Here is a 15,732-nt window from a genome sequence, read left to right as displayed (position 1 = left end):
CCGCTGGTAGATATAAAAAGGGGGAGGGGTTTGGCTACTCGAGACTAGCTGGAGGGTTGGACACACACACACACACACACACACACACACACACACACACACACACACACACACACACACACACACACACACACACACACACCACACCACACACACACCTGATATGCCAGACTAACCTCATCATCTCTAGTTCCCCGATACGAAACATCTAGCTTTGGCCACACTGTAGGGCTTGCGCATATTCGAATTCCGTTTCTTCCAATTGTACTCCAGTCTGCACACGCTTTCTAAGGATGCGTAGAGCCCTCGTTTCATTGTCGTAGTTACTCCACATACTGGAAGTCCAAAAGGGGGAGGGGCTGGCTAAGTGTACTGTGGCGTGGTCAGCACGCGCTTGACTAAAAAACACTCTGAAAGATGTTAAAAATCCATGTCTGCAACAGTGGTAACGCAAGAAACCGTCATCTATCGGCTAGAGCTCAATTGGAAGAAATCTACTGGAGTCGGAAGATGCAGAGGATGTGGTAGGTGCCAATTCAATTAGAAACGACAGGATCTGAAGTGCGTTACTAACCTAGACAGCGCCTTCTCTTACAGTTTACACTTCCGTGTCTGTGACCCTGTACGTCCATGGATGTGGATGTGGCTCAAAGAGGTTTGGCTACGCCTGTAGACGAATTTCCCAGACGACTTCTCGACGACCTTGGAGTATGTTTGGACAAACTCGACGTCGTTCCGGGACGTGATTGGAGACGACTCGTCGATCTACTCGGTCTGAGTCAAGAGGACAAAGGTATCGTTGAACGATCTCCGAAGAAAACCGAAGTGGCATTACGGCTTTGGAAGTATCGCGTGGGCGTTAGTGAGAGCACTGCGTACGCTCTGGTCGAGATTCTCAAAGATATGGGCCGCAACGACGTGGTCAGGGAAGTGGAATGTTTTCTCGGCTCACACTCGTCCATGAGTGCGATGGAGAGAGAAGCTTTACAGGAGTTTCAACAGCTAGACGAAGCTGCTAAAAGAGGAGACAACGAGACACTAGCGAAAATCATCGGTGACAGATCGGTTAGTGTTTTTAGGTAGACACTCGTGCACTGGACGTGTCCGTTATGTCACTTCGTTTCTGGTCATACGAACCCTACCGTATTCCCTCACATAAAGGCGCGTGCGCTTATAAGTGAACCGAATAAGCGCATGCGCCTATACCTCGAGTACAAGCGCATGCACTCTTAGGCGAGGGATAATCGTGTTCGGACGGCATCTGTACACGCGACATGCATCGCAAGTCCTATTCCCTTGAATTTAAGCGTCGGCTTCTCGACTCTCTGAAAGTAAACGACGGAAATGTTTCAAAAACAGCAAAGCAGAACAAGCCATTCAAAGACGCGATGAGGAAGAAATGGAAAAAAGTCACACGCGTCGTACCATTCACAATACGATTTCAGCGTGTCGTAGACGTCGCTGCCTGAATTATTGAACTGACCGCTCGCGCTTCGATTTTCTACTAGCACAACTCTGCCGAAACCCCCAACTTGCTCAAAATCAATTTCTACGCGTTCTCCTTTGCACACGGGTCTTTGTACAACTTGCAGTCGATCATCCACAAGCAAGAACAGCTCCCTACACAATCTATAGACCGCTCGACGTCGAGTACAGCGCCGAAATCAATAATCATTGCTCACAGAGGCCACACGTGCATTTATAGTTGGCTGCGATTGGTCGAGATCAAGGTGCTACTTTCGACCCGATGTGAACAGCTTCCGGTTCGACGCTCAAATAGAACTCGGTTCTATTTCGACGCGTCGTGTCGCGAGCGTCGCGTCGATCATTTACAATTTGAATTTGTACTACGCGACGCAACGCGACGCACGCGACGCGACGCGACGCTCGAGCGTTTGTATATTGTAAATCCAGCTAGAGCCTGTGGAAAATGTAGTTACCAGATAAGACAATTAGGGCGGAAACAACAATATTGCTATCATACATCGTGATTGTAACAATCGATAAATGAGCAATTAGAGCAATGGTGTTGCTACCCACATCGCTGCCTACTATCTATCCACGTTAGTACATCGGGGTAGCCGACGACGGCGCGAGAGGGTCTGGTACGGGGTCGATCCTGTTCAACAGTTTTCTGCCATTCGAACGACTGGCCAGAGTAGGCGTTGAAAATGTGACGGCGGCGAAATGGAAGAAGTGTGTCGACCACGTACGTCATCCAGAGAGTGGAAAATCATTACAGAATGTCAGACGGCGTGGTAGAACAAGCGGTAGAGAGATTAGTAGGTGCGGAGGACTCTTCGGACAGTAAAGAGATCCTACTGGGAGACGAGAATGACAACTACAATAATTAGTCTCGTGGGTGTCATTTACTGGCGGTATTCTTTGTCGGTAATAATATGTTTATCCAATGGCGTAGGGGCGTACTCTGCTAGATACGGGAACTTTCTCATGGGCTCTCCATTCTCTAAACGGACCCGACCTACAGTGTACTACACGTAATAAGTAGGAGCGTATGTACACTCTCTTATCACTACACCAGATCTTCCATTACAATCGACTACTAATATCACTCTAGTAGTCTTGGCTAAATGTTCACGTAACATATTTGTGTTAGGCGAGTGAAGGTGTTTTTATTTACCCGGTAGCAAGGATGGCCAAGGCTTTAGCCACCAGGAGCCGCACAAGCTTTGTAGGTTGCCTGGAGTCACACCCTCTTACCTACACCTTATCTAGAGACAATGACATATAACAATATATTAAGTTAATTAACCTGTAGTTTCATAAAATTGTGTAGTTGAACAGACTATTACCTAACTGCAAGTTAATCAAAAATGAGCTAGAAATTTTATCAAATTTTATTATTCAAAGTTTAATTAATCAACTGGCAGTCTTCGACTACTTATATACTCACACCGAAGCTGACACATGCCAGAACTGTATACCAGACCTCTCAACTCTCACGATTTTGTTGTGAGACTCACGATTTACGGGCATGTCTCGCAATCTCACAATTTGTGCACAATTCTCACGATTGCCAGTTCTTTCTCCCGATAACTGAGACACTCTGACAGTCGTGATCGCTTTGTGTAGATCGTCTTTCCGGACATAAGGGATTCTTTGAACTAGACTCTTGTATAGGGCTCTGCTTGCTTGTATCTGGGGTATCCGGCGTGGTAGCTAACTGCAGTAAAAGTAACATTTGGAAGTTTGAGGCGAAGCCTTGAAGCAAGGCCAACACGTTGGCTGTTAACCACGCCTAGTTTGGACACGTTTAATGGGCGTGGTCATTTACAAAAGACAGTCTCACGGTTTGTAGTTAGAAAAGTTGAGAAGTCCGGTATATGCATGCATTGATCTCAAAGCCTTCAGACAGCACAGGCATGAGCAGCATAGAACTAAAATCCTCTGTATGATGATTACTCAACGAAAGATTTTATAGCAACCACGGCCAACAGGTCAGGGGCCACATTTGGCCATCCATGAGTAGTCACGTAAATTTGTGTTTACTAGGCGAGCAAGAGTATTCTGTCTTTGAGTTTTAAATTAGATTTAGCTAGTGTGTATGAACTTAATATTAGAAAACAGACTAGGTTATGCCCATCTTTGGGGGTTTCTAAAAACATGCTTAGTGATGCCCCAATATTAGGACGTGTACTTTGTGCAGATGAAAACCATTCAACTGCGGAGACTGAACTCTATGCATATTACGTGATTTAGCTGTTGTTTGCAATTGTTTGTGCTTTCTGCAGGGCCAAGACCTAGAGTCAAAAATGTTTCGTTCTCCTCTACATTCTGCTGTCTATTACCGTCACTTTGATACAGTAAAGTTTCTCATTGAAAAAGGATTTGATTTCAAGAAGTGTGTTTACACATCAACAAAATTGTTTTTGTCATATTTAGATATTTATGCAAAATATTTTTTGTGTGATTTGCTTTAATATTTTTAAATTAAACAATTGAAAGTCTGTAATATTTTAATAGTAGGTTCTTACTTTTACTAAAAATATTTGATGTGACTTGGAGTCACCAATGTGTTGAGAAAATTATACACTTAATTAACTCACATTATTAGTTATATGATGTGATAAATAGCTGATCAATCTTTGTTGTTGGCAATTTCTAGGAAAGATTATAAAGGAGTAACACCTCGTGATATGGCAGATGAAGAAGAAATTATCAAATATCTGGATAAGCAAGGTAGGCATCTAATTAAGGGTTTGTGTATGCAGGCAGGGAGGAAGGGAGGGAGAGGAGGGAGGAAGAGGAGGGAGGAAGAGAGAGGAGGGAGGAAGAGAGAGGAGGGGAAAGAGGAGAGAGAGAGATGCAGACAGAGGAGTTCTCGGTACTGTTAAAGATAGATAGGTATAAATGCGCATTATTTTTGTAATTTCTAGTGACAAAACAAGACGAAGTACCATTTACTGCAGCACAAATAGGAAGAACCGCTCTAGATGAAGCTGTTTTCAGAGGTGATACAAAACGAATAAGAGAACTTTTGGCAGCCAATTGTGACGTAGACCAGGCTGCTCTACCAGGTAATGTGCTGTATGCATGTATGTAAACAATATGACAAAGTTGTAACGGTGTTTGCCAATTTGTGTATTGATTGTTGTCAGGACTACCAAATTTGTGGACCCCTCTACACACTGCAGCTGCTACGGGTAATTTAATTGCTGCACAATTACTAGTTGAAAATGGTGCCAAACTTGACATGTAAGTATTTTCTCTTTCTACTACTTGTTAAAGTTAATGAATGAATGAATGAATGAATGAATGAATGAAAAGCATTGTGGGCAAAACATCAATTGGCCAGGAAACTGTTAGCCTGCCAGCTGGACAGTTTTTTTTTGGTTTTAGCTAAATTGTAGTAGAGGCTCTTGGCCCTGGTTAGTTTATTTTAGACATTTATCTGTTGTGATGGCAATATCTCTCAAATATATATGAATGAATGAATGAATGAATGACTGAAGAATGAATGAATGGGTATGGTGCACTTACAAAAGTAGGATTTTAAGTGTGTCTGTATAATGTCATCACACTGCCATTAGACAAACCTTGCAAGTTAAACCAACACTTCGTGTGTGTGTGTGTGTGTGTGTGTGTGTGTGTGTGTGTGTGTGTTTGTTTGTTCATTTGTTTGTGTGTGCATGCATATGGAGTGTGTATATGTGAAGAGAAATTGCAGTGTGCATCATTGCATGCGACTACACACTTAATAGTTATTCACACACAAGCACGCCCACACAGTAATTGGCAAGACATTGTGGTTAGATAGTTTTATAGCATTTAATAATATAACTGCTGTTTTCTAAATTGTCTATTTTATAGCCAATGGGATTGTGCATTCATTCCAGAAGATATGGCCATGAAATATGGACACAATGCTGTAGCTGATTATCTCAAAATGCAGAGAGATCAAGGTTACAGAACTATCTTATACTACATTCTCATATTTATGTATATATGTTTATCATTAGCGTTGTTTATCTTTTTGCTGATTTGCTCAGTCTGTGTGTTTGTTTAACTTTTTGTTTCTTGGTTGTTCTACTTGTTCTTTCTTTTGGTTAGATGTTTGTCTGTTGGACAATCAATATTTATATCATAGATCAAGGTGTCACGATTCAACTAATTACTACCAAAGATAAATACATTATTGACTAGGCAAGAGAATCTGAATAGTCTCAGTCTTTGTCACATACACTCTCTAGAAGGCAAATATATGACTCAGGAGTCAAACTATCACTTGTACACTTGTTTGTCTGTTTCTCTATTTGTTTGTGTTTCTACTTGCTTGCTGATGGTATTTTACTATAGATAAAAAGTTCACAGATTCACACAGAAATTAGAATCTAACTATGGTACACTGTACAGCTTGTCATGCCTGCAGTCTTGTGAGTAAACTTATGTTAACTACGGAGGATCGAGAACATTAAAGTAGCACAACAATAATTACTATGTATGGAGCCCTCTTATAGCAAGCAATTTTATTGTCTTGCTAGAGTCTTTTTGCTTGTGTCGGTGGGCTCAGAGTATAGTACGTAGTGTCACAATCATTTGTACTTATGCTGAACTGTACACTTGTACTGCCTATTGAAATATATGCTCTCTACTGTAGAACATGTTTAATAAAGAGATAGCTATTATCTTTGCATACCATCTGGTTGCAAGAGCATTTGTAGTTGCTACATTATTTCGTAATTAAAGTCAATTATTTCTTGTGTATGTGTCTATATATATATATATATTTTTTTTTTATATATATATATATATATATATATATTTTTTTTTTTTTTTTTTTTTTTTTTTTATAACCGCCCAATGGACGGAACACTATATATATATATATATATATATATTGTGTGTGTGTGTGTGTGTGTGTGTGTGTGTGTGTGTGTGTGTGTGTGTGTGTGTGTGTGTGTGCATGCCTGTGTGTTAATTTATGCTACTTGTGCAGAAGAGCAGTGTCTTCAGCTACCAGGGCAGACGATCACCATCTTTTTAGAAGGTGATGATACCCCAACAGAGTATCAAATCAAGTCATCCAGCCTTTCAGATATATTGAATGGGATATCTGAAATGATGGGAGTTCGTGTCACAAATTTGAGAAACAGAAGGAACAATGTGGACATACATCAAGCAAAATATCTTCTTTTTGCAAATGATGTCATTGCATGTACCAATGAAAGTGGGAATGATGTAAAAGAATCTCTTGATGACAATTCCGTTAGACGTGAGTGTGATAACCTGATTATTTCATCTTTCTAGTTATGATATACACAACATTTCTTGTGTATTATTGAAGCTACATTAACAAGCGTATGAGATGACAGCTGCCTTGACTGTCACCCTCTTGCAAGCACTCACACTTACCCTCTACACTTGGATGTCTCAACATTTTACACACACACACACACACACACACACACACACACACACACACACACACACACACACACACACACACACACACACACACACACACACACACACACACACACACACACACACACATGTACACACGAGCACACATTTTTATTTGTAAGAAATCATGCTTTCACATAACTATGTTCACATGTTTGTAGCATAGAAGAGGGTAACTTTTCTTTACTATAACGACAACAAGTGTACGCAGTTACAAATATATATAACACTTCTTAAAATGAGTAAATGTAAAATGTCTGCAAGTTCAAGTACTGTGTGTTTGTTTAGCTTCAGCAAACAGTAGAGACGAAGACGAACAATTTGTGGTCTCTGTTCAATGCTTTTCCAAGTATTGGTTCAGCCCTCCGGAAAAGCTCGAGTTCACAAAGAAAGACGAATACAACAATATTCTTGATAAAGCATCTCATCAGCTAGGAATGCAAGTAGATTGTCTTTACACGAGTGAGAAATTGTCCAAAATTAGAGACACTGGAGTTTTGTCAACCAAACGCAGAGTCATAGCAGCAACCAAGAGCGACACACCCAAGATTAAAGAAGAAGCTGGAACACTAGGTAGGAGACATTTGTCTTTCAGTTTACTAATTAAATTCGTCGTGTAAACTAATGACATAACTCAATCATTTGTGTATACAGTTTTTCCTAAATTAGTTGGAGACGAGCAGTCAAAAGTATTCAAGAGTGATGGTGGTGTTCTCTTCAATTTTCAACATGGTGTGCTTATAGAAGTGCCTCCTGGAGCTGTGAAAGAAGGAGAAAGTGTGAAGATGAAAGTGTACATTGCGGTCCCTGACAAACGTATGGACTTGTGCAGTGAATGGGGTCGTCTCTACCCGGTTAGTCTTCCTGTGGTGGTGGTGACTGACCCACCAGGTCACATCTTTCTCAAACCGATCAAGCTGCGTATTCCACACTGTGGAGTGTACGAGCCCAACTGGCAGCCTCAAAATATTGCAGTCCTCACGTCCAGTTTTGATTTGCCATTGAAGTCTCAACTAGAGTTTCGTCGACTGCCAGAAGATGCAATAGAAGTGAAGGACAGACATGTTGTTATTCGATTGTTCAATTTCTCTTGGTTTTGGGTGTTTACCGAAAAGGCCGTTTTTAGTCGTCAGTGCACGGTGGCTCTCTACACTCCATCTGATCAGTATATAAGACAAACACAAGATAGATTCCACGCCAAGATATTTGTCTTCCCAAAGCTCCATTTCTGCTCTTCGGTAAGGACTGGTTTACATTGTACGTGTCTTACTGATTGTGATTACTGGGATGTACACTCGACTATTGTAATGTTTGCCATGCCCTGCATGGTAGTTAGGGTATGTGCAATGCTCATGCCTTTGTGTCTCTCCCTTCTACCTACTGCGTGTTATTTCCACAGTACTGTACTTATACCTACTACGTACTTTAGTAGTGCAAATACATGACTGCATGTGTGCTGTCCTCCATTATGCTTCGAATGTCCTTAATTTCATTCCACAGTTATAATATAGTTGAACGTTTTTCGTTTTGTGTAGATTGCAGATAAAGAAATTGGTTGTTCGGCAGAGGGAGCCGGAGCTTCCATTCAGTACGTTTTACGAGCAAGAAGAACGTTTGTAGTGACGTCTGAAGGAAACGTCAACATTGACATAGAGAACAAAGGAAGCGATGACTGGAAAATCATACCAACGAATTTGGTATTTGTCAAACAAATGTTTGTGTACTGATTTCAGAAATTTATTATCATTGCTTGTTGTACAGTCCATATCTTTCAACCAATTGTGGCACCTTTTGTACACAAGCAGTCTCAAAAGAGCAGTGTACGACGTAGATGTGTCTATGACATGGATTGCTGACAGTGAGAGAAAGAATGACAGACCTATTCAGTTGCAGATTTGTCTGAAAGGTCAACATGTATCTTCTCAATCTTGCTCACTCCAATTGTTCATCGATCTTCCCAGATCTAACACTCCATTGGTATAACTGCGCAATTTCTGCTTGTCTGTATAGTGCAAGTATATTAACGTTTCACTGATTTTTGCAGAGAGTATTGCCTCCAACAGTTGAAGATAATCTGATCAAATTGTTTGATGTTATTGCCGGAGATGAAAACGAGCGTGGGTGGTATGCATTAGGAGCAGAGCTCGGTATGACACGTGATGAGTTGGAAGCTTTGAAACATGAACGACGCCCCACCAAAATCATATTGGATAACTTTGTTGCGCGTTATGGAGAAATACAGGAACTCATAGACGCTGTAGAGCATCTTGGATATGGAAGCAACCTCCTTACTTGAAGAACGTTGACGTTTGACTTGAAACGTGGACTGATCAAATGTTGGGATATACTAATGCACTAGAGATTGCGTTGTTAGCTAGATTGCATGCTGATGAGTGTTTGCATGAGATTGCTGTTTAGTAGTTAATTAGTATGTTTGCTGTGCTGCCCTGAACAAGATTGACTCAACTAGAACTATTCATAAACAGCTATTGTCTACTTTAGTAGTGGCAATGTTTTCGTTTGCAAGCTATGCCTAGTTAGGTTGCCTTCAATATATATATGTACTGTACTGTCAAAGAATATACGTGTATCTAGCTGCCTGTGCATGGATCGTAGTGTAACAGATGCTCGCATTGGCAATACCAGGGATTGCATTTTATCTCAGATATTATTATGTTGCGATAGGTCCCTCCATAATGGGCAAGTGGGGTCTTTACCCCCATCTGGGCGCCCACCAACCCGGCAGGTGAGCCCAGCAGGGTCTATGTTTCTGTATACTCAACACGGCAATCAATGACTAGCCAATTCGGTATAGATTGCAGGCACTACGGTGACCGCGAACTCGATTTAGCACGCCTAGTGGATATCAATGACCATCAGAAAAGCGCTAAACGTCATCGTCATCGGACCGTTCGCCAGGCCACAGAAACTCCCCAACGACTGAAACGAGTCATAATCTTATTAATAATAAATTTACCTAGTATATTGTTTACTTATTATTATTATTTTTACACCCAGGCCCCTGAGAAGGAACTTCACTAATTAGTGCGAAAACAATATATCGTATATCATATTCTACGTACGGTATCTAAATATTCTAACTATAGTCTAGTTTTACTTATTTACGTAGTTATACTTGTAGATAATAATACTCTTACTTATATGAAGTGCTTAGCCATTAAGATAATGTAGTACAGCACACTGTCGCGTATTCTGTCAAATCTGTAAAAATTTAAATTAATTTTAAGTAAAATCCGGTATCCTGTAGCAGATTTTCTAGCACAATAATGGAAATCGCCTTTTTGTCTTTAGATAAGCACGCTTGTAGTAATAGACAGTACAGTTTAGTGTGCGAAAATACTGTCTTGTCGCCACACTGTCGTTCGCGATCTCTGTCTGGAATTCGAGGCACTAAATTTTGCGCATGCTCCACATCTTTCTCTGTAGATGGCCTTCAAAGCAGAGCAGTTGGCCAGACTAGAAGGCCACCGTTGGCAGGTGGCATGTCTTGAATTTAGTCCAGGCGGCACCTTACTCGCCTCAGGAGCGTGGGACAAGGAGGTCCGTTTGTGGGACTTGAGCAGCTTGGAAACCGCAGTTACTCTGAAAAACCAACACACCTGCCCAGTGACAGCACTGGCTTGGTTTCAACCGGATGGCTCCCTCTTAGCGACGGGCTCTGCCGATTGTACGACGTGTATATGGAACTCGACAAGTGGACAGGCACTCTCTACCTTGTCTGAACATTTTGGTTGGGTATTGGACGTCTGTTTTTCGGGTAATGGTTCTCTCTTGGCGACGGCGTCGTGGGACAAGACTGTTCGTGTTTGGGATCCGGCAACTGGTGTGTTGCTTCACACACTGAATGGTCACACCAAGGGTGTCTTCTCGTGTCATTTTCACCCAGTTCATACCAGTGCTGTGCTTTGTACATCGTCTGATGATGAGACCATTCGTATATGGGATGCAAGAGTAAACAACAAAGCTATAAAAGTATTTGTAAACGGTCACGATGATGGAATCACGTGTTGTCGGTGGTCACCAGATGCTTCACTGATTGCGTCTGGATCGTCTGATAGAAAAATCACAGTCTGGGAACCGAGAGAAAGCAAACCTCTGTGTCAACTGACAGGTCACGAGGATACTGTAAAAAGCTTAGCATTTAATCCCGATACCGATGCTAATGATTTCTCTGTACTGGCATCAGTGGGTGACTGCACTACTCGTTTGTGGGATCCTCGAGAAGGAAAAGAGAGGCAGTTGGCATTGTTGGCTCAACATCAACCTTTTAGAGAGGTCGAGACGGTTGCTATTTCTCCAGATGGAAGTTTGCTAGCCACCGGAGCTCGAGATAATGTAGTTGTATTGTCAACTCTTGGTGTGCCTCATAGCCGAGCATTGTACCCGGGTGCTGGGAAGATTGTTCACGTTGAGTCTTTTCATGAAGGTGAAGCAGGAAGTAATCCTGTAGAGCAGAAATTATGGCGACGGTATACGAACAGAATGAGGTTGGCTGCTGGTGTGAAGGATGATGAATTTGATTCAGCTGGTGAAGTTATCGAGGAAGAGGACAGCGATTCAACAGATGATGACAACAGTCACAAAACTGCCGTGCATCATGCCTTGAACTCTGTTCATAAAACTAAAAGGTCTATTCAACCATCTAAAGTACACAAAGTCAAACAACAGCCTAAACCTAAGAGTAAGGCAAAAGCTCAAACTGCAACTCCACTAGATCCTGGCAAGACGACATCAGAAGGCGTCAAAGAGCGACGTTTGAGAAGGCTGCGACCCAAGTCACTCGAGGATGACCATCGACTGCATTTCTGTCCAGACAAGTATGTAATGGGAAGTAAAGATGTATCAGCAGGAGACAGGGTACCACGTGGTTCAGCTTCTGTGTCCTATAAGGACATAACCTTACCACCACCACCGCCGCCGCCACCAGAAGCAGCGGTAGTGGTTGGTCCAGGAGAAGATGACAGTGTTGTGCTGATACCACCTCCTCCATTACTCCAATCTGATGTTACTGATGCTCTGGTAGGGGAGGGTGTTTATACCAATGAAGATTTCTTGCCACTGACACAACTCCCGCCGTCTAAAATGATGGCAGAAGCAACTGAAGAACAAACGGAAGATTTGTATGATGAAATATTTAATGTGCCTCCACCACCACCTGCACTCGACCTTGATCTATACGATACAGTTGATGATACAGTTAATACGGTGATGGGATATACAGCAGACGATGATCCTTTATACGCACGAGTAGAATCTGTTCGCAAGAAGTAGCTAATGCATAGCATGTATAGACATAAGACATAGCAATAGATTATTGTTGTTAATTGGGTGATAATTAATGACCAGTGATTGATCACGATCACATGATCGAAAGTCACCTGATCTAAACTTTGTCAAGATGGCACCAGTTGTGGATAGACCTCGAACCTTTACGTGGCAGCAGCTAGCAGAACTGAACCAGAGACATAATGTTCACGTCGCAGTCCGTGGACGAGTAAGATATATATTTTTAATTAAGCAAAATCGATTAGCTACGAGAATGCATGGGATGTGGCATGAATGATGAATAGATATATTGTATTCTATCTAGGTCTATGACCTTACCAAATTTATTGACAAACATCCAGGTGGAATAGATCAGATGTTGCTTGGTGCTGGACGCGATGTAACTCAAGTGTTCGAGATGTATCACGACTTCTCCGTCCACAAGTGCGCAAACAGTCGTGCCGCCATTGACTGAAATTAATTAGCGTCCGGCGACCTGTTTAGACTCCTAGATAAGTTCTACGTGGGAGATCTAATCACCAATGAATTTCCTGTGTATCCCGAGTCTGGGTAAGTAGACCTTTAGCGCAAGTTTCAATTTTGTGTATGTAAATTAGGCTAGCTAGCTCTGCTCATGCAATCTGCTACTCACCACCCACGTCATCACTCCTACATTCTACATCCTGCATAGGCACTTACATTTTAAGTACACTGTGTCTACACCACACACACACACACACACACACACACACACACACACACACACACACACACACACACACACACACACACACACACACACACACACACACACACGCACCACACACACACACACACACACACACACACACACACGCACGCACCACACACACACACACACACACACACACACACACACACACACACACACACACACACACACCACATCTCGATATGTACAAAAGTTGTTCAGTTAACCTACTCCACTGCCTTAAATTACATCAATGTCCTGATTGTTTCTACTATCTAGGGAGTTTGCAAAAACCCTGAAAAAGAGAGTGAAAGACCGCTTCAAGGAACTTGGAATGGTAAAGAGAAAACACGTGTAATCATACAGTGATTCATTGCAAGCATTAGTTTTTGACGTCACAGAGTCCTAAAGATGCTCGTTGGACACTACTTCGTTACTTCTGGATTTTACTGGGTGTTGTAGTTTTCTGGTATCTGCAGGTATGAATGATTTGGACACATCTTATATATTGACCAATGTAAAGCTGCAATTGTTGTGTTAGACATTTGTGTACAGCAACTGTTTAATCGGATGCTTGATCGTGAGCATCGGTCTTGCCGTATTCAATGGTTTAGGTTCACTCAATGTCCCACATGATGCAAGGTTTGATCCTGTTATTAAGGGGATTGCCACTTTGCCAACACACACACACACACACACACACACACACACACACACACACACACACACACACACACACACACACACACACACACACACACACACACACACACACACAGTACAGTCACTCAAAATTATTTAATGTATTGCATCTAGTCATTTTGCTGTGACACATAAGCCATGGGTGTGGAGGCTTGCGAGTTTATGGCACGACTTCATCAATGGCATGTCTCAGACAGTTTGGAATCATCAGGTGAGCATATATACATAACACAGAGATTACTGTGCGTTGGACTCGTGACCATTTAAATATATTGTCAACTAATTGTGCAGCACACAATTGGACATCATCCTTACACCAATGTCGATCATGCAGATCCGGACATCATCACAGCTGCTAGTGTCAGACTTGTAATACATTTTTTGTATACACATCTCAATTATTGTTCCTTACTATAGGAATTGCCGGATATTCGTCGCATAAAGAACTCACAGACATGGCTGCCTCGCTACTTTCATCAGCACATTTATGTCCCACTGCTCTATGGCGTTGTAAGGATAACTTCAACTGATTTGTATTTTCTTGATTATTTTATATCTTCATGCAGCTGGCAGCAAAGACAAGGTTCCAAGACTTTACCATACTCTTCATGCTACGCAAGAACGGTGGCAACCAAACTGCTGTTTGCATTTTAGTTGATTGATTAGATTTATTGGTTGCTAGGAAACATAAGGCTTAGCAACCTGACAGCCTTGCAGTGGGCTGTGTTTTTCGGTGGCAAACTGTTTTTTGTTTTGTATCGACTTGTAATTCCCATGCTGGCAGGAGCATCGTTGCTGCAAGTGGTAATTGAACGATCCGATTTAATTAATTACCTTTTGACTTTGTTTGTCGTGTTGATACATTTGTGTGGATATTTCAGATGTTTCTTCTTATGTTTTGTGATGCTATCACTAGTTACTATTTGGCAATCACCTTTCAAGTATCACATGTCAGTGTTAATGCCAAATGGCCACTTCCTGATAAGAATGGTCTCATCAATGCCGACTGGTACAGTAAATTCATTGCAACTTTCACTCACTGCAGTACACACACACGGTGGAGTGAGTGGTCAACACGACCAAACTCATTTATGGCTTTGCTTGTGTCTCCAAAGACCAATGCGTGCTGTGCAGGAGCATTCACAAACATCGCATGTGAAGGTCTCACTCTTAGAGATCGTCTTTTGTTCTTATCTCTTTTGTACACACACACACACACACACACACACACACACACACACACACACACACACACACACACACACACACACACACACACACACACACACACACACACACACACACACACACACAGAGGCAAGCATGCAAGCATACATATGAATAGGGGTGCTGTGGTATAGGTGGGAGATGCAGGTACAAACAACTCAAGACTACGGAACAGAGTCATGGTTTACGACTTACATGTCTGGTATGTACTGTGAGAGAGCCACTGCAGTTTGTTACAATGTATAGTGCACGTGCATGTTTTGTGTTATGTTTGTGTGTGTGCTTGTGTGTGCTTGTGTGTGTGTGTGTGCTTGTGTGTGTGTGTGCTTGTGTGTGTGCATGTGTGTGTGTGTGTGTGTGTGTGTGTGTGTGTGTGTGTGTGTGTGTGCTTGTGTGTGCATGTGTGTGTGTGTGTGTGTGTGTGTGTGCATATGTGCATGTGTGTGAAAATTGATCTTTCATCCTGCTTTCAGGTGCTCTGAATCATCAAACCGCCCACCATCTTTTTCCAGGCGTTGCACAGTGCTTCTACCCACTAGTGACACCTATTGTCAAGCAGACTTGTGAAGAGTTTGGGATTGAATACCACAACTGTGGATCATACTGGAATGCTGTCAAGTCCCACCTGTTTCATCTCAAACAACTTGGTCGGGAGGCAGACGTGCCAACAGTTACACAAATGGATGAGGCAACAAGCAAGAAAGTCCAGTAGAACAGATGTTCTAGAAACCCAGACATTTTATTCTTATACTCGTCGCATGGTCTGTGATGATTGAAGTGTCTTGTGCAGAAGAATCTCAATAAAACAATTACATATGAGACCAGTCTACAGTCACATCTACTCCCTGCTAATTAGCTATTAA

General features: G+C 42.0%; 3 protein-coding genes across 3 annotated transcripts; all 3 read left to right on the top strand.

Moving 5' to 3' along the window:
* Positions 1 to 580: 580 nt before the first annotated feature.
* Positions 581 to 9,523, top strand: LOC134193228 (uncharacterized). The gene is made up of 12 exons (XM_062662048.1): positions 581 to 1,065; positions 3,753 to 3,862; positions 4,127 to 4,200; positions 4,398 to 4,538; positions 4,620 to 4,716; positions 5,332 to 5,423; positions 6,458 to 6,733; positions 7,213 to 7,497; positions 7,579 to 8,162; positions 8,460 to 8,621; positions 8,686 to 8,901; positions 8,969 to 9,523. The coding sequence occupies exons 1-12, from the start codon at positions 631 to 633 to the stop codon at positions 9,218 to 9,220; spliced, it is 2,724 nt and encodes a 907-aa protein (XP_062518032.1). The 5' UTR covers positions 581 to 630; the 3' UTR covers positions 9,221 to 9,523.
* An 834-nt stretch (positions 9,524 to 10,357) lies between these two features.
* LOC134195755 (uncharacterized WD repeat-containing protein all2124-like) lies at positions 10,358 to 12,216 on the top strand. The gene has a single exon (XM_062664836.1). It carries the CDS (start codon positions 10,372 to 10,374, stop codon positions 12,214 to 12,216), a length of 1,845 nt encoding a protein of 614 aa, XP_062520820.1. The 5' UTR covers positions 10,358 to 10,371.
* Positions 12,217 to 12,326: 110 nt separating this feature from the next.
* On the top strand, positions 12,327 to 15,684 carry LOC134195765 (uncharacterized). The gene is made up of 14 exons (XM_062664846.1): positions 12,327 to 12,439; positions 12,536 to 12,654; positions 12,715 to 12,780; positions 13,220 to 13,277; positions 13,342 to 13,419; positions 13,482 to 13,582; positions 13,757 to 13,853; positions 13,934 to 14,002; positions 14,060 to 14,152; positions 14,209 to 14,266; positions 14,325 to 14,446; positions 14,524 to 14,651; positions 15,004 to 15,071; positions 15,343 to 15,684. The coding sequence occupies exons 1-14, from the start codon at positions 12,344 to 12,346 to the stop codon at positions 15,579 to 15,581; spliced, it is 1,392 nt and encodes a 463-aa protein (XP_062520830.1). The 5' UTR covers positions 12,327 to 12,343; the 3' UTR covers positions 15,582 to 15,684.
* The last annotated feature ends 48 nt before the right edge of the window (positions 15,685 to 15,732 follow it).

The sequence above is a fragment of the Corticium candelabrum genome, chromosome 1 (genome assembly GCF_963422355.1).
Source record: "Corticium candelabrum chromosome 1, ooCorCand1.1, whole genome shotgun sequence".
NCBI classification, from domain to species: Eukaryota; Metazoa; Porifera; class Homoscleromorpha; order Homosclerophorida; family Plakinidae; genus Corticium; species Corticium candelabrum.
The sequence above is the reverse complement of the archived record's forward strand: the minus strand, read 5'-3'. Positions and strand labels throughout refer to the sequence as shown.